This window comes from Zymoseptoria tritici, chromosome 9 (genome assembly GCF_000219625.1).
Source record: "Zymoseptoria tritici IPO323 chromosome 9, whole genome shotgun sequence".
Lineage (NCBI taxonomy): Eukaryota > Fungi > Ascomycota > Dothideomycetes > Mycosphaerellales > Mycosphaerellaceae > Zymoseptoria > Zymoseptoria tritici.
This window is the reverse complement of record NC_018210.1, coordinates 1121492-1139541: the sequence shown is the minus strand read 5'-3', so window position 1 is coordinate 1139541 and position 18050 is coordinate 1121492. Positions and strand designations below refer to the sequence as shown.

The 18050-nt window shown below is 53.8% G+C and overlaps 7 protein-coding genes across 7 annotated transcripts; 4 read left to right on the top strand and 3 right to left on the bottom strand.

Annotated features, from left to right (window-relative positions):
- Positions 1 to 428: 428 nt before the first annotated feature.
- On the bottom strand, positions 429 to 1397 carry MYCGRDRAFT_95761 (uncharacterized protein; the record flags this gene model as incomplete). Its single annotated transcript, XM_003849366.1, has 1 exon — positions 429 to 1397. One exon carries the CDS (start codon positions 1395 to 1397, stop codon positions 429 to 431), a length of 969 nt encoding a protein of 322 aa, XP_003849414.1.
- Positions 1398 to 4410: 3013 nt separating this feature from the next.
- On the bottom strand, positions 4411 to 5840 carry MYCGRDRAFT_75599 (uncharacterized protein; the record flags this gene model as incomplete). The annotated part of the gene is made up of 4 exons (XM_003849365.1): positions 4411 to 4557; positions 4608 to 4714; positions 4777 to 5324; positions 5374 to 5840. The coding sequence occupies 4 exons, from the start codon at positions 5559 to 5561 to the stop codon at positions 4411 to 4413; spliced, it is 990 nt and encodes a 329-aa protein (XP_003849413.1).
- Positions 5841 to 7365: 1525 nt separating this feature from the next.
- Positions 7366 to 7989, top strand: MYCGRDRAFT_95759 (uncharacterized protein; the record flags this gene model as incomplete). The annotated part of the gene is made up of 1 exon (XM_003849639.1): positions 7366 to 7989. The coding sequence occupies one exon, from the start codon at positions 7366 to 7368 to the stop codon at positions 7987 to 7989; it is 624 nt and encodes a 207-aa protein (XP_003849687.1).
- A 757-nt stretch (positions 7990 to 8746) lies between these two features.
- On the top strand, positions 8747 to 9466 carry MYCGRDRAFT_95758 (uncharacterized protein; the record flags this gene model as incomplete). Its single annotated transcript, XM_003849640.1, has 1 exon — positions 8747 to 9466. One exon carries the CDS (start codon positions 8747 to 8749, stop codon positions 9464 to 9466), a length of 720 nt encoding a protein of 239 aa, XP_003849688.1.
- Positions 9467 to 10668: 1202 nt separating this feature from the next.
- Positions 10669 to 11274, bottom strand: MgCUT5 (cutinase; the record flags this gene model as incomplete). The annotated part of the gene is made up of 1 exon (XM_003849364.1): positions 10669 to 11274. A coding segment is annotated over one exon (606 nt), but the record flags the coding sequence as incomplete, so codon positions are not given.
- A 373-nt stretch (positions 11275 to 11647) lies between these two features.
- Positions 11648 to 12444, top strand: MYCGRDRAFT_95756 (uncharacterized protein; the record flags this gene model as incomplete). The annotated part of the gene is made up of 2 exons (XM_003849641.1): positions 11648 to 11685; positions 12138 to 12444. 2 exons carry the CDS (start codon positions 11648 to 11650, stop codon positions 12442 to 12444), a joined length of 345 nt encoding a protein of 114 aa, XP_003849689.1.
- A 4220-nt stretch (positions 12445 to 16664) lies between these two features.
- On the top strand, positions 16665 to 17474 carry MYCGRDRAFT_95755 (uncharacterized protein; the record flags this gene model as incomplete). Its single annotated transcript, XM_003849642.1, has 3 exons — positions 16665 to 16917; positions 17130 to 17231; positions 17344 to 17474. 3 exons carry the CDS (start codon positions 16665 to 16667, stop codon positions 17472 to 17474), a joined length of 486 nt encoding a protein of 161 aa, XP_003849690.1.
- Positions 17475 to 18050: the final 576 nt, after the last annotated feature.

Genomic DNA, 18050 nt, shown 5'->3' with positions numbered 1-18050 from the left:
AGCGATTGTGGACGATTCTGAAGGCATGGTTGGAAGTCCTGGAACAGAGAGCGGACCACGGAGGCACATATGTGCTTCATGTTTTGACGTCAATCTAAGACGTTGATGAACAAGTTTGAAGACATGGCCGGAGCTTCTGGTACGGAGAGCGGACCATGGAAACGCATATTTGCTTCATGGTTCGAGGTCAATGCCAGACGTAGATGGACGCATTCGACGGCATAGTTGCAAGTCCCGAAATGGAGAGCGTGTTATGGAGACACATATGTGCTTCATGGTTCAAGGTCAATTGGAGGCGTCGATGAACGAGTCCGAAGGCAGGGTTGGTGTTGACGATGCGGAGAGTGGATGGAGAGGCGAGTTCAATGTGAGAAGTTCCAACCGCGAAGTGACATTACTGATCAAAATTTACAGTGGACTACAACTACTCAATCTCTCGGCGTGAACGACGGCGCCTGCAGCTGGCGGAACAGCTCCAAGCGCAAGCGCTTCTCCTCCGTGTCCGGGACGGAGTCGCTCGGGCGAACGAACTCCTCCTCCTCTTCCTCCTCCTCTCTCTCCGCCACCGCTCCGCCCTCCACCTCCGCCTCCGCCTCCATGCCCTCAGCCTCCTCTTCCTCCTCCGGGACAGCCACGCGTGACTTCCCTCCACCTCCCGCCGCCTTTCCCTTCCTTCCCGAGGTGGCCTTCCCTTGCCCCACACCCACCACCCTCTCCACCTCCACCTCTCCGCTCTCGATCTTCTCCACCTCGCCATCCGACACCGCCCTGTGCATGCAACGCACGATGACGTCCGCGCGAGTCACCTTCTGCTGGTGGTTGGTTTGCAGATGCTTCTGCAGACCGGCGGGGCCCTTGTAGAATTGGCCCTTCTGCGGCTCCGTGTTGCCGTTGCAGACTGAGCAGCGGAGCTCGACCCAAGTGCCTTCGTCCGTCTTGACAATGGTGGGACAGGCGGGGAGGTACTCGGGAGCGCGCTTGCTGCGCTTGCTGGCAGGGGCGGCGGCGGCGGCGGCGGGAGCGGGATCTCTCTTCGCTTTGCGCTTCTTGGAGACGGGCGCCGGGGAGGGAGAGGGAGCTTTCGGTGGAGGAGGGGAGTCGTCGGCGCTCTCGAGCTCGTAGCCGGCGATTGGACGGAGGAGCTCCTCGGTCTGGCTTTGGTCGCGGCGGAGGTAGCGGGGAAGGGCGCGGAACTCGGTGATGCTGCTGCGGCGCTCGGTGATGGCTTGGTGGTTCTCTCGAACCTGGGAGAGTTTGGCGGTGGCTTGGGCGAGGGCATCCCGGGCGGCGGAGACTTCTTCTTCGGCCGTGGTGAGTTCGGCGGCGAGTTCTTGCTCAATCTCGTCGATTCGCTTCAAGCCTGCGTCGAGCTTCTGGGCGGAGAGGTCGGACGCCATTGTCTTGGTCGGTCTGCTGGAGTTGGAGAGACGAAAGCAAGAGGAGAGAAGAATCCGAAAAGGAGAGAAGAAGGAGCAAGCAAGAGTCTCTGGTTGTGTATGCTGGAGCTGTGGTGCTGAGAGCGAAGCTGGATGCACAATGTGTGTGTATGTTGGAGCAGCAAGCTGGTGTGCGAGAGCTGTGGTGCTGGAAGCGAAGCTGGATGCACAATGTCTGTGTATGTTGGAGAAGCAAGCTGGTGTGCGAGAGCTGTGGTGCTGGAAGCGAAGCTGGAAGCAGAAAGTGTGTGTATGTGGGAGAGCAAGCTGTGTGTGTTTGTTCGTGGGTGGAGAAAGAAAGAGGGAGTAGGTTGGCGATGCAGCGAAGTTTTGTATTCCTGATGGACAATACTTGACAATGGATACGCATGAACGGCATCGTATTGTGAGATATCCACCGACTTGTAGTTTCTTCTTATTGTGTGGAATCGACTAGTGTTTCAGACATGGCGACAAACGCACAATCGAAGTGAAGTGCCCGAGTTTTTCTTGCTATTGTCGAATTTGTGGTTGAACGATGAACAGCTGGACCAGAGACGCAGTCAGGATACGTAGAAAGACCTGGTGCTGTAGCAGATGACAAATTCTGGTTGAGCGATCGAATGGCCAAACGATATGCAGCGTTTGCAGCGAGGAGTGAATTGCATGTGAATTCCGCGCTAGTGGCTAGCTCCAAGCTTAAGGCCTTTGAAGACGTTTACGCCAATGAAGCAAGCCAAAGTGTCAAGAAGAGCAGCTCCACAGCTTCGGTAGAGATCAAGTACTTGCGAACAAGATCTTAGATCGCCGCCCTTGTATCATGACCGCACACGACTGCTAGAAGCTCCTCTCTCGCAAGCCGCCCCGACCAGAAAGCCATCGTCCTAAGAGCGGCCATTCGATCTTGTCGATGGAATCTGAAACCTATCACTCCATCCAATAAAGTATGTGCTTGTGCTGGACGACAGCGCGTTGCACGTGCCACAGAGGTTGAATTCACTCTTCCAAGCTCGAGGCCAGCAAGACCATCATGTGCAGACAGCTTCCTGCCTTTCATCGCTTCATCTGTCATCAATCGCTGTCATGCGACCAACAACAAAGCTCCGTCCTGCACTGCCGCAATGAGCACTTCGGTGATGAACGAAGACTACGACGTCTGGGATGAAGGACAGGCAAGCACTCTTCTTCATTGCTCACTACAGTCCATGCTGACAATCCCAGGGCGTATGGCACCTCAGCCGCCATCTCCGGCAATCGATCGAAAGACTGAGCGGACAGCCGATGGACCCCATCTTTCAACCCTTCCCCGAGTACCGACCTCCGACCACAGTTCACCCGCTCGTCATCAAGAACTATCTGACACATGGCCTACTCCGCAATCTCCGTGGACAGTACGACGGGCTGTGGCCTGTTGATTCGGTGGAGGAGGAATCGCCTGAGCCTGTCGATGATGAGATTCCGAATTCTTTCTCGGAGCTATTTGAAGATGGTCATGCCGGGTCTGGTCATATAACAGAGCCAACCGCATCGATGGAGGCGTTGGCCATGAAGCGAGTCGGCTGGTTCATCTCCGATCCCGCGCCAGAGACCCCAACGATTCAGCCAGTCTCCAGCAGCCCAAAGCGGTTGATCGTTCGTCTGCCGCTCTTGGTGCGGAAGAGAGAAGCAGCCGAGCAAAGGCGTGCAGCAGTCGCACTCCAGAGGCGTGAAACAGCCGAGAACGCGATCTCACCGACGCCTCCTCTACCAAAACGGAAGCGGCGGGACTCAAGCGAGGAGTGGAAGCCTCCAACGACTCTTTCGAAAGGTGAGGAAGTCGAACGGAAGATGCTCTTGGCCTCTTTCCAGAAGAATGTACCGGGTAAGAAGAGGGACTCGGCGACGACGGTCGGAATACGACAGCTGGCCAAGGGGAAGAGTGGTCCCCTGCGAGACCAGAAGGAACAGAGCGTCAAGAGGAATCTCACAACAGCATCGCTTCCAAGAGAGAAAGCATTGCAGCAGACACATGTTTCAGCAACCGCGAAAACGCCAAAGCTCGAGGCGAACAAAGCACCCGCATCTCTTCCAAGGCAAAAATCAGTCCAGGAGAAACGGTCTTTGGCATCTCCCGAAATGCCAGAGCTGAAGAAAGTCAAGGCCGCTTCAGCACCAGTCCAGAAGCAAGAGCCAAGCAAGAAGAAATTCCCTGCCAAATCCTCCCTCATCGTCGCGGATCCGGCTCCGACCCCCCCTCTGAAGATGCGAGAGCCGAAGGAGAAGAAGAGCGTTCCATCATTGCCACGGAAGCAGGAACCGAGCAAGGCGCAACTCCCATCGGAGTCTTCATCCGCCATCGTCCGTCCAGCCCTCAATCCTTCCGCCTGCCAAAAGCAAGAGCCAAGGGACAAAAATCTCCCAGCGACCGTCCCACCTCCCACCCCAGCCGCAACGACCACCCAGCCCTACAGCCTCATCCCCGTCTGGCCCTACTCCGACGCCCCGGCCCCCGCCACCACCCCTACCCGCCCAACCTTCCAGCGTAACGACCTCTACTTCCAAGAACGGCTCGCACTCGCCTACATGTCGCATCAATCCATCCCCACTCAACGCGGAGTCAAGTACCGCCTCGATCGACTGCCGCGGGGATACTCAGGCTGGGTGAAGACTCGCGAGAACGGACATCGGGATTGGACGAGTCTGGGACATCCAAGTGGGAAGGCGTTTAAGAGTTTTACGGAATTGTGGACGCATTGTTTGGGGTTGATTGAGGGAGGAATGGGGGAGGTGTGTGGGTGTACGCTTTGTGGAGGTGGGGAGTGAGGTGGTGGTGAGATGGAGGGTGGGACTGACGTCGGTGGTGGATGGACGGACTCGGCATTGTTAGCTTGGTTCCGCCGGTCAGTGCAAGGGTCGGCGAAGTAGTGGAGCGCGTTGATCGAGTCCAAAGGTACAAAACCTGCGTATCAATTGCAACTGCATCATGTGTAGTCTATCGTGTAGTATAACAAACTCATCACTTCCTGCCCCAGACGGCATATTGCCATGCGCCCACCAGTGCCAGTAGCACGCCCATGATGTCGAGCAAAGTAAAGGTCTTGCCTTCGGTGTACCAGCCGAGTGAGAGGATGGCGATCATCTTCACGTTGGAGACGATGTTGAACTACGGAGGAGTCAGCTGATATTCTTGGGACAGCGGGATGATTAGCTCACTGTCAATGCCGAGGTCCTGCCAATGATCAGAAATTGCGACAGGTTCAGCAGACTTGCGACGAATCCTCCTGCTACGAGTGATAGCAGTGTGGGTGTCGATATTGTTGCTGTAGATGAAAAAGTCAGCGATGGATGATGATAGGCAAGACAAGACACCACAAGAACTCACAAAAGTCCGGAAACACGTCCACCAACATCGACACCGGGATTAGCAACGCCACGGCAGTAACACTCTGATTCAGCAGCAGCTGCGGTGCGTCGACCTTCAGGTCCGCCATCTTCTTCCCAATCCAAATCTGATAACACGCAGTCGTCGTGAACGCCGCACAGGCAATACCCGTCCCCAACGCATTGCCCTTGAACGACTGCACGCTCACCAGTCCCACACCCACACAAGTCACTAGCACGGCCAGGAATTGCTCTCGCGGGATGGTCTTCTGGAAGACCAGGAAGTTGATGAACACCACGCTCGGTGTGGTGAGGATCTTTGACAACTGGTAAAATCCCACGGGATTGTGCGCGAGACTGAGGTTGTTGAGGACGAGGAAACCCGCGAAAAAGGCGCTCAAAGGCAGGACTTGGAGGGCGGGTAGACGGACGGGTTCGAAGAGGCGCCAGGGTTTGCGTGTGGCGAGGAGGAGCACGAAGAAGGTTGCGGCGAAGTGCCAGATTGCCATGAGGATTTGAGATTTCCGGAGTTGAGGGTCGGAGAGGGTGCTAGTCGCAAGTCAGTCGATATCCGACAGGCGATCGGACATATACTCACTACTTGTTCAGGAAGACGATAAGCACGGTGGAGGAGGCATTGAGGGCGACGCAGAGGAAGTCGATGAACCGCGTCCTCGTGTTCTCGGAGACATCCCATTGTGGGAGGCTCTGTCTTCGTTCCTGGGTTTGGAGTTCCTTTTCTTCGTCATCTTCCGTGCCAAACTGCATCAATCGCGCGCCCTCCATGCTTCGTGTAGTTGGCGCGTCGGCACGTGTATAGGACTTGTGCCGATTAGTGCGAGCTCGGCCGGCGAGGAAATATCAACACGTGAGTCTCTGCTTCCACGGTATGTCAATGCATGGAAATGCGGTGGTGATCCGAACTATGAGGTAGTCCCAGACAGGGAGAAGAAGAGATGCGGTCTTTCAATCTCCTTGGCTCACGCAAGACCCACAGCAAGGTATGTGAAACTCATGGGCGCATGCTGTGCGACCTTACCTGAGATGCCTCGAAATGAAGGCGGCGACAACATCGCCGTCCTTCTTGGAGTATCTGAAGCGACGTGTGGTGAAGGAAGGTTTCGAAATGCAAGCATTGGATGCTAACCTAAGGTGTCGGTGCCATTAGGCTGTTAGGCTGGCTCTTGCTGACTGACAGAGTTGCGGACTCGGTCCGTTGTCTCCCGAGACTCCCGCTCGAGGTCAAGTTCACCTCATCATCTTGCCAGACCTCGACCTTCCCTCTTTTACATCCACTGTCGTCAACATGTCCATCAGCAACGACTCGTCCGTCAAGATCCAATCGCGATGGCCGCATGGGAAAGATTCGCAATATACCGCCCTCGAAGTCCTGACTGAGAGATGTCAATAAGAGGTAGGTCGTCATATTCCGTGATCGCCCGTCGTCGCAAGGTCGCACCGCATGGGCATGGGCCCTCCGAAAATCCATTATTGCATCACAACAACTGCGATTTTCCTTCGTTTCCTTCGGTCACCTTCCAACATCTAGCACAATCATCATCAGAGCCCTCTCAAGCTCTCACTCCCGAGCTGTCGCCGTCAAGCTGTCGCCCACATCGACAAAATGGAACGCAAGAGCGATCTCGACATGACACCGGCCTCTTCGCGACCTGCCACCAGGTGCCGCTTGCTAGAACTCCCGACGGAATTAAGGGAATGGATATACGAGTACGCCTTTCAGTCCTGGTCAGGCAGCAATGTCGTTCCAATTCTCCGAGATCTTCCAAAGGGTAGGCGTACCCAACGTCCTCCAGGTTTGGTACAAGCTTGTCATCAGCTTCGGAATGAGACCGCGGCAGTCTACTACGGACGCTTCGTATTCAAGGCTCCAGACTGTCAGATTGCCACAACGTGGCTAATAACGATTCCACCGAGCCACGCCACGTTTATAAAACATATCCGAATCGTCATCGCTGCAAGCTGCGACTCCTGGAATGATATCATGTCACGGTTCGATGCGGAAGTTCCAGAGTTTGAAAACATGGCTGCATCTTGCTGTGCTCCTGGCATTGAGGTTGACGCTCTCTTCAAGACGTCGCCGCGCTTGCAAGGCCGACGCTGAGCCTCTAAAGTCGGAGCCATGAGTGACGGGTGTTGGAATAGGATCCGGAGTCATGGGGCGGATGCTCTTGTCGGTGAAGTTACGATGGAGGATCGGGCCTTGCACCTCGAATCAGCGATCCGTGTTTGCTACGCTTCAGCAATGCCGGCGATTGCTACAAGACATGAAGAAAGGTCGCGAAGGACGAGACGAGTCTACGTCGCTTCTCAGAAAGAAAAATCAGTCGTGCGGGAGATGTCAGGTCAACGAAAGTTCTTGTCGTCCTTGGCTAAGTAGCGAATTCTTCCTCCGGAGAGCACCCGAGCGGTGTCCGCCGTCCCGGGTTCCCCCAACCGCCGATCTGCCCTCGCCTTGCTACCACGTATCTCATCAGAGCTCTCACCTTACATCTGCCCGACCACACAGCCCAATTCGACAACGTGGAAGTCAACAAGCACTTCTGGCGCAAACACAGACGACGAACCAGACATGGCTACCCCCGCCGCGCATCCGCCCACGAGATGCACCCTACTCGGGCTACCACAAGAGCTGCGCGACCAGGTGTACGGTCATGTTTTCGCCGACATCGGAGTCAAGATTGAACGAGTCAAAGTGGTTGTGCCTCCCAAACTGCGCGCCACGAACGTCCTTCTGGTCTGCCACCAGATCTACCGCGAGACCGTGAGCATCTACCGCGAGGGCTACACCTTCCGCTCCGACGAGACCAGCTACGCCTCCCGAGTCTTGTCTCAACTGCCACCCAAGGACTTCCTGCGCATACGCCGCATCCACGTCGTGTATGATCTGCAGCCAGGACCACAACAAGGACGCTATCCCACGAGCGCACGCGTTATACAAATCAGCACGGCTATGACCATGTTGCATCGAAGAGCTGTGCGGGGGTCTACCCCAGGCGTTACCTCCAAGGCGCCTTTCATCCGTGTCGTGCTCGATTCCGGAATGCTGGTTTGGGAGTCTGGCTTGGAATTTGAGACCAGTGTCAGCGAGTGCGACAAGCAACTTCATGCGCAAGATCGGGCGAATGACGCAGCAAATGGTTCATCTTTCCTCTCGCAGCTTCGGGCGGGCGTCGCAGCAAATAATGCATCTTAGCTCTGAACATTCAGGAATCGCAAAGACACTGCACTTCATGGCGTATCGACAAGAAGAAAAGGAAAGAAGATATCAGGCTCTTAAGACCATGACGAGATGGGCATTGCGCGTGGCAAGGTGTTGGCCTCACTCGCGATGTCTGACATCGACGCGGCCAACGCCTACTTCAAAAGTTTTGATTTGACTGGACGCCATTTGGCGCTTGGCAAGGTGTGACTTTGCATCACGAAATGGATGCTGCTCGACATACAAGAAAGGCGCACAATGCGCAGACGAAGCGCGAAAAAGCATTGCATTTTGGAGACACGGAAAAAGAACTGCGATGGAAGTACGGTGCGATACTGCACCACGCTTCGCATACATTGACGAGGAACCATGGGAATGAAAGTGCTATCGTGCTATCCTTCAGCCTTGCTAAGCTCATGGCGGAGAGTGCGGAGCAGGTTCTGATCGATAGCAGAGTCTCTGGTCTGTCTGTCTATTCGGCTCTTGGAAAACACATGCACGGCCCTTTTGGTCAGCTGGCATCAGATTAGCATGTGCAAGGTAGGCCGAAACATCCAAAAGCGTCATTTCATTCACTTCTCTTTGGTATCTCTGCTTCTGACAGACGAGGTGGTCTCCACTGTTCCATGTCTTTCCACTCGTCCTTTCAAACACCCATTGGCTTCATTGAAAAGACTCTCTTCTGCATCCACCACCACATCACAACTTCGACGACACCGGTCTCCTCGCCATGATAGAAGACCACGCCAACATGACGCCGACCACACCATCCACGAGGTGCCGCCTGCTCGAGCTTCCAAGAGAGTTACGGGACACGATCTACGAGTACGCTTTCATCGATAGCATTGCCAAACTAGGCCAGCGCGCTCCAGATCCGCCTGCTACACCGTGCACCGCCACGAGTGTGTTCTTGACCTGCCATCAAGTGTATGCTGAAAGTGTAGACACATTACGTCGTCATCGCTACCACTTCCACTCCAAAGACATTCGCGATGCGATCAAGGCGCTCTCGCAACTGTCACCCCAAGACTTCATGCGCATCCGCCTGGTCCAATGCGTGCATCACGAGGACGACATGGGAATGATCTGCAGCAGCAGGGATATTGCACGACTCAAGACGAACCTCGCATTTCTTCACCAGCGCGCGAAACCAGGCCAACCAACAGGCGGCCCTGTGATCGAGATCGTGCGAGACTCCGGAGAAGCGCTCTTCAATTCGGAGATTGGGAATATGAGAGAGTACAACGAAGCAAAGCGCCAGAAGCGGGAGATGCGCATTCGTAAGATGGAACTGCAGCAAACTGAGCGCATGCGCAAGAAGACTGAGAAGCTCAGAAAAAAGCTCTCCCCGAACAAGTTCTTCGACTACCATAGCAAGCAGCTCTCACAAATGCCCTATGAGCAGGGAAGCGAGTCGGAAGGAGTGAGATTTGGCCAGCATACCAACCCAGTGCGTCGGAGACCCATCTAGGTGCGTCCGGTGACTTCTGTAGCAGAACCTCTTTGACGTGTTTGCTGCAGAGACGTGGGCTGAAAACGACCCTTCTTCAGCAAACCAGCACGTCTTCAAGAGAGCACCGCCCGACACCAACATACAGCTTCCAATTATCTCAAGTTTCCACTTCATCCCTCACCGATACCAGCACGATGTCCAAGCGCGAACCACCAGCCCGACGAAGCACCAACATCAAGCTCGAGGCCCAACAAAAGTCCCATATCAAACCCGAGCCCACTCAGACACCACCACCAGAATCCCGCCTCCTCGCACTCCCCACCGAACTGCGTCTCAAAGTGTACGAGCATCTCTTCACCAACTCCCTCATCCACGTCTCCGCCCGAAACCGCCTCAGCCACCCCTCAAATCCTCACCCGGACATCCCACGCCTGATCTTCACCCCATTAACAACCGACTCTCCACAAGCTCACCCCAAAAACAAATACATCCACTCCCTCCGCAGCCCCTCTCTCGGCATCCTCTCCACCTGCCACCTCTTCCGCAAAGAAGCCCTCCCCATATTCTACGCCACAGCAACCTTTCAGATCACCGGAACACTCGAAGTCGGTCTCGAATGGCTCGGCTCTCTCACAGTGCAGGAAAAGAAGACGCTCAAGGAATTGCGACTCAAGACGCATGGTATCGCTCTTGGCACGGAGTCTGACTTTCCTTCCGTGCACGAGGTTTGCAGGAGGGAAAAGAGGTGTTTGCAGTGGTTTGATTCGGATCGTAGGTTTCGTGGGGTTGGGATTGGGGTTCTGAAGGTTCGTCAGGGGAAGTTTGGAGGGGAGAGATGAGGTTTGCAGAGAGCTGGATTGGGTGGAAACGGAGTTGGAAATGGTGGAAAGACGACTGACGAAGTAATGCGCTCTGAAACCTTTTTCTCTGATTCTGGTGATGTGGTAAGTCGCTTTTATTTACAGTCCACAAGCAAATGCAATCCCCATTGCCAACACAACAGCCATTGTGCTTCCCGCGCCCATCTTCGATGCACCGCCTGTGTATGCCGGTCCGTTACCCGACTGTGTTGGCGTCGCACCTCCCGCACCCGCACCCGCACCCGCGCCCGCGCCCGCACCAGCACCCTCGCCGCCGCCGCTCGTACCGTTCGTCGCATCCGTGCCGTTCGAAGCACCACCAGCACCAGCATAGTATGCTTCGATCTTTTCGGTAACGAACTTCACCGCATCCATTCCATACTCGTTCACATACCCCAAATGCACGGAAATAGTACTGAAATTTGGTGCACTCGCACAGTACGGGTCCAGCGCATCGCAGTACGCTTGGGACTTATCCGCGATGTCGGCCAGAACCATTGAGGAATTGGCAGCACGCTCGAAGAGACCGGGTTTCGTTGAGTTGCCAACGTGTGCGGCGTTGGAAGTGATGTTGATGGACGGATCTCCCATAGTGATCACCGCCGCAATGCGAGAGAGAACATCATCCGACGCAGGCTCAGTGAGAGTAGCATTGTAAGCGAAACCCTTCACATTCTGGCCGGAAATGTAGTCGGAAACGACCTGAGCGCCTTGAGAGTAGCCCATCAACACGATCGGAGCATTGCCAGGACAGTCCTTTGCGAGGTATGCTTCGACCAGTTCCTTCATGCCTGTGACACCCTCGGACTCGGAGGTGGGATAGCCGGCCAGAGTGGCGGGATAGACGACATATTCGGCGTTGCTGGCGGAGTTGGCGGCGATGACTTTGTCCTTTACCATGCCGATTGTGCCGTAGCCGAGAGGTTCTTGGGAGGCGCGCGCGACGATGATGTGTGCGCCGCCGGCGGAGGGGCAGTCGGAGGTGGTGGAGTTGTCGATTGTGGCGTAGTATTGGGTTAGTGAATTTTGGGCGGAGGTGAGGGTTGCCAGCAGCGAGAGGCTGGCGGAGAGGAGGAGCGTGGTGAACCCGGGCATGGTGGCGGTGGTACGGGTGGTGTTGAGGAGTGTCGCCACGGAGGGGGTATGTGTGTTTCCTGGAAAGATGGTGGAGAGAGGAGGATGAGATCAATGGCAGCGGGAAATGGCCATCATATACTTTCTATTGTCCATTCCTTTGACGCTGCCATGAGTAGTGTTCCGTAGGAGTCGTCGCCAAACAAAGGGAGCATGTCGATCCTTGTCGCAGCGAAGTCAAGTCCGTCCAATCACAGGGGTAAGAATGTCCGAAAACGCCGAGGTCTCATATGCAGACGAGGTGTACGAGATTCGCCCTCGCGCGCTCGATGAGCGATTCAAGAATTAGCCACTTTGTGGGGGCTGGAGAACTCCACTTCTTCAATTCCGTCTCTTCTCATTACTCGCGATGATGCCGCCAAAATACGACACGTTCTTGAGAACGCAATCAACCCTGGAGGGGACACTGCAGGAATTCGATATCGGTGAGCGGTATGCAGCTATTGTCCGATTTCCTTCTTGGGCAGTTGCATCGTGAATCTCGCGGCGAGGCTATGGGCAGCCATGAATCTCATCTGCGGGCAGCCATACACGTCACCTCTGTATATACTCTGTATATACTCGTTATAAACGAAGAGCTAATACACAAGCGTGTAACTGCATAATACGCGTTAATGTCTACCTCTCTTGTCGCGTTGTTGTTGTCGTCCTATACACACTACCTTCACACGCGTATATACTACTTCTACACGCAGATCCTTAGCCTTCGTTATAGCCGAACAGACTTCAACCCAAGAGCTCGATGCTAACGGCTATCCGTTTATCGACGATATACACTCCGATGCCAACGCCGACGCCGCCGCCGCCGCTAATAAAGAGCTCGTTAACAACGAAGAAGAGGACTTCTTCGGCAGCGACGAAGAGATTAAGGAGTTTGAACTACTCCCACCGCCCGAGCGAGTCTTCTCGTCTCTACCGGAACTAAAGGCCTTTATAAAGGTCTGGACTCGAGAGCACGGATACGACCTCGTTATACGCGGATCAAAGAACAACGGGTGCTAGAAGGACGTCCGCTGTAGACACGCTAGAACAACACGCAACTATCGCAAGATCGACGCGAGCAATCGTCGTCGGAAGACTAGTACACGGAAGCACAAATGTCCTATGCGGCTTTAGTATAAGGCGGAAGATCCGAAGAACAAAGACGGAGCATAGTTAATTCGTTACTAACGAGAAGGCCGGCCACGTATCCATAACTATATGGCGTTTAGCACAGAGGCTGGCACCGCCGGTATGCCAGCATATTACCGTCGTTAGGACCAAACCGAAGAAGTAATCGACGAAGTAATTCGTTACAAACGAGCTGGGCTTAATGTAAGCGAATCGCTAGCCCTTCTTCGAGATAAGTTTCCAGACTTGTATCCGAAACGAAAGGATCTGAGCAACATCCGCCAGAAATACCGGGCTCTCGTTCTCTCCGGGAAGACAATCGCAGACGCAACACTCGAGTTGTTACAGTCGAAAGGATATACGTATAAGTACTCGGTTACAGCGAACGGCTGCCTTGAACAACTCTTCTTCGTTCACCCCGAAAACCTCGAAGTCTGGCGACACTTTCCGGAGGTTATTCTTGCGGATAATACATATAAGGTCCATCGTTTAGGACGACTAGTGTTCAACTTCTGCGGCGTTTCCGGAGGTAACAAGACGTTGCCCTTCGGCTTGTGTATTATAGCCGGTAAAGACGAAGCCGCCTTTCAGTGGGCTTTTAAGGCTATGAAAGAGATCCTCGTTAAGAACGAAGTCCGGTTACCTGAACTCTTTGTAGTCGATCGAGACAGGGCATGCTTAAACGCAATGTCTACCGTGTTTCCAAACACTCCTCGACGGCTATGCAAGTAGCATCTTATGAAAGATGTCCTTGCGTATACACGGAGCGAATTTCTATAGGAAGCAGACGAAGAGAATAGGGGCTTCGTTAACAGCGAAGAGGCAGAAGAGTTCTTCGAAACCTTCCGAAAGGCAGCTTTCGCTAACACCGAAGACGAGTTCAAAGTTCACTGCGCTGCGCTGAAAGATATATAGCTCGGTAGCTACGAATACCTACAGAAAGAGTGGTTTCCTTATACCTCGCTCTGGGCGGCCTTTCGTCTAAACCGAATACGAACCTGGCTTATCCGAGCAACATCTCGAGTCGAAGGCGTGCATGCGATATTAAAGCAGTGGCTTGGAACATCGCAGTCCGACACCTTCGGCCTTGTCGAACGCACGATACCCTAGTGTAAAAAGCAAGTACAGAAATACTAGCAAGACCTTTCGGATAAAACGAGCCAGACCTTGCTGCAAACTCCGGTAATCTTCTACAAGCTGCATCGAAAGGTATACCGGTACGCGATTACGCTCCTTATAGGACAGTACTTATTAGCAACGGATAACACAAAGCCGGTTACAGACTACACGGGGGTATTTATAGAAACAACCGACCTGCCTTGCTCGCATTACATCCGCGAGTGTATTGTCTAGAAGAGGCCCGTTTCCCTCGACGTTATCGGCAGGCGCTAGAAGTGCACTCGAAGGGACCTCGTTCAAACCAAAGACAACGAGGCAGAGGAGATCGAGGAGATTAAGTCGTTGCCTTCTCGTCGGCAACGAGGAGCACAACGCATCCAGCTGCACCAGCTTGCTCGTCGTCGTCGAGAACAGCTAATCTCGAGTAACCGTCGGGATGCATTGTATGCAGAAACAGTTAATAAGAATCACTCTGCGTCTTAAACGAACCCTTCAAAAAGGAAGAAGAAGACGACGAAGAAGAAGGGCAAGGCAAAGGCGACCGATTCTAACAAAGAGAATAAGGGAGATAGCTTCTCGTTTTAACCGATAACTACACCGAGCAATCCGCCTATACCGTAGCATCTTATGCAAACAACCTTCGACTCGTTACAGCCGAAGGCTGTACAGCCGAAGGTTGTTGCTGGCCCGTCAAACATAAACCGGACTAAGGAGTCTAATAATCAGCCTTCGTTCATGCCGAACAGCCAGCCCTCGTTTATGCCGAACAGCCAGCCCTCGTTCATGCCGAACAGCCAGCCTTCGTTTATGCCGAACAGCCAGCCTTCGTTCATGCCGAACAGCCAGCCCTTGTTTATGCCGAACAGCCAGCCCTCGTTTATGCCGAACAGCCAGCCTTCGTATACACCGAGCCAGCAGCACTAGCCGCCGTCCTCGTTACAACCGAATGCTCAATTTCAGCCCCAGCAGTAGTATTCGTTACCTCCGAGCTCTTAATTCCAGCCGCAATTCCAGCCGTAGTAGCAGCAGCATCTAAGCGGTTACTATTCGTTTCTACCGAACAGCCAATACCAGCCTTATCAGCCTCCGCAGTTGTATTGCCAGCTACAGCCGCAGTACTCGTTGCAGCCGAACTAGTAGTACTAACTTCCTCCTCTCGTTATTACCGAGCAGGATTATACGGTAACAACGAGGACATCTCTTCGGCCATCCTAGCCAGCCCGGAAGTCTGCATATGCTGCAAGCACTTCGTTTCAAACACCTTCTCAGACTCAGTAGGCGCCTCGATAGCTTACTTAATAGGCTATATATATCACGTTCTCGTTCACAACGTGCTCAGTTCTCGTTCACAACGTGCTCAGTTCTCGTTCACAACGTGCTCAGTTAAGGGGCAAAACGTGTCATATAGGCGTTCTGTCTATTAGATAGGCACCTATTTTATCACGTTCTCGTCCTCAACGAGCTTATTTAGGCGGGTTTTCTATCAGATGGACGCTGTTTTTATCACGTTCTCGCCCTCAACGAGCTGATTTTATCACATTCTCGTCCTCAACGAGCTTATTTGGGCGGCCATCTGACCGACTTTTCGCTCACAACGAGGACCGACTTTTCGCTTACAACGAGGCCACATGCTCGGTTTTCCGGTCAGCAGACAGGACGTGAATGCTGCCTGTCACGCTCGTTAATGACGAATTGGACCCGGCCTGTCTTCTTATACCGCCGTTTCTTCGACTTTAAACCCTCTTCCTTTCTTTAACACTCATACCTATCTAAGTCTCTCGTTAAGAACGAACACCAAGATTACCAAGTCCTCTCCCTCTCCCTCGCCCTCGTTCACAACGATAGCTTCCAACTGTACTACCTGGGCCGGCTTTAACGCCCTACCTGCTAACGCCAACCGTTCGACACAAGAGAACCGCTAGATCGCCGAGATTAATAGGCAGTGGCCTAACCTTTCGAACAACTAGCGTAACCGCGTGCGCTACTACGCTATTCGCTAGGGTCCGGACAGCTGTCCTCAGCCGATTAACTCCTCCGTCGAAGGCTTCCTACGGTACGTTTATAACGAGCTCGTTTAAAACGAGCGGCTACTAACACATAACAGGGCGCACAGCTAGCGTGGAGCTCGCGGCGTGGCCAAGTGCTATAGCTGCTGGACCGCGAATACGGCTATGCCGAGGGGCACCGACATTCCTATCGGCCGTAACGGCGAGGACTTTATGCCGTATAGCTGTCTATAGAAGGATGCGATGGTCGAGTACTAGGCGATTCTGCAGGGTACCTGGACGAGCCGCCAGACCAACGGCCGCATCTCGGTATATATACCTCTTCGTTTAAAACAAAGACCTCTAACAGATATACAGAAGATAACCCGCGAAGTGCGCTCGATACTTCGTACTTTACTCGAGCAGATCTAGGGCGGCGCGGCTATAACGTAGCACCTACTTCTCTCCTAAGTAGCCGTTCAGAACGAGGTGACTAACAACCGCCAGGACCTCGACCAAGACGACTAGCCTACGGGCTCGTAGGGGGATTCCTCCTTCTTCGACACAGACGAGGCGTTTAGGGTGCTTTTTAGGTGTGATTTCTTGCTTTTACTACTACCTTGCGACGGTGTAAGAGACCGAACACTACGAACTTGCATACTTTCGATACAGACGAGAGGCTAAGGCTTCAAAAAGTGATATTACAACGTCCTCTGTAGCCAATCTCGCGGGCAGAGCTAGGGGCGTTCGTGTGTGGAATTACATAAACAAACTCAATACCATTATCGTTAGTAACGAATACTGTGCATTCCTGTATATAACATAGAGTGACGTGTATGGCTGCCCGCAGATGAGATTCATGGCTGCCCATAGCCTCGCCGTGAATCTCGCAGAGATCCACATCAAAACGTGAGCATCATGCATGCAAACACGTGTTGGCGACGCAGTACCCCGGAACACAAGCTGGGCAGTACATGGGTCCCAATGGTTCTAGAGCCGCGCCGAACCATGAACGACAGGGATGAAGAGCCTTTCAATTTTGATAAAGCTGGCGAATCTTCGGTTGAAGGGGTGATTTTTCGAGAGTTGCTGGCATTCAGCCGCCTCGATGCTCCACTACCACGATTGATATTGCCGGACATGTCGTGCGACGAGGACTTCGTCAAAATTGGCTCTTCCAAGAAACTTGGCGGAGACATGGCAGACTCACACGGCTCGAGGCTGTGGGCGAGCTGGAAGACAGGAGGTGAGATCCTGCCAGGTGAGGTTGTGTGCTGCCCATATCCTTGTCAACATTCGTGGATGTTCCCTCTATTCCTGTTCCTGTGCAGGGCTCCTTCCTAAATTGGCCGGGTCAGAACAACCCCGCACCATGTCCGCGATGCTTTAGCCGATGAAGTCTCTCTTTGCTGACAGGCACCTCATCTGCAGGTGCAGGGTTGACATGTTGTTGCGCCGATGTCGGCTCCACAGGACGACGACAAGGCCGACTTCTCGACGCCCGCATCGACCTCCACTGCCAACACGACCGCCCGGCGAAGGCAGAGTATCACTGCCAAGCGACGATCAAGGCGGGTGTGTCAGCATTGCCATACGAGGAAGCTGAGGTGCAACCTGCAGGACTCCAGCAGGGCCGATGATGGATACAGCGATATCTATGGATGTCATCTTCGTGACATTACGGAAGCCTGCAAAGAAGCTCTCGAGAGCACAGACAACGACATTTCCCGCCGCACGCAAGAACTCGTGCAAGTCAAATTGGTCCAATACCTGCCCCTCTCCGCCAACCCCAACATCGGCCGGCCTCCCATCCTGTAGGCAATCAACGCCATCGCCGCCCGCGGATCTCGCCTCAAATCCTCCAATTGCTGCAAGTTCGACGTCTTCACTTGCACGCTGCAAAGTCTACAAGTCCGCTTCAACGGCCCAGGCTTCTTTTCCGAGCTGATGTCCAATATCATTGCCTATGCGAGGGAGAACGAGTTGCTGATCAATTCCACGTCGGACTGGAGCAAGCATGCCTCGACGACTCATGCTCCGGATTCGACGAGCACGAATCGGATAGAAGCTGGGGTGGAATAATCTGGTGCATCAGCGTCCGCGGCTGTTTCTGAGATGGATGAGCCATTTGGATTGTGCGCTTTGTACGGGTCGACCACCTACCGAGAAAGGACTTCTCGTTGGAGTTGCGGCGGCGGTCTGTGTCATCCTGGTGCGCACACAGCGACCTCTCCAAAAAGTTCTTCACGTAACACTGCATATCCTTGGCAGGGGTAGCTGCAAGATAGCTGCACGATGCTAGTCCGCCGCGCGACTGCCCCAGGTTTCATTACAAACAACAACGCCCTCCAACACGAACTTCATCTCCTCCAATTCAATACCACCGCATCATCG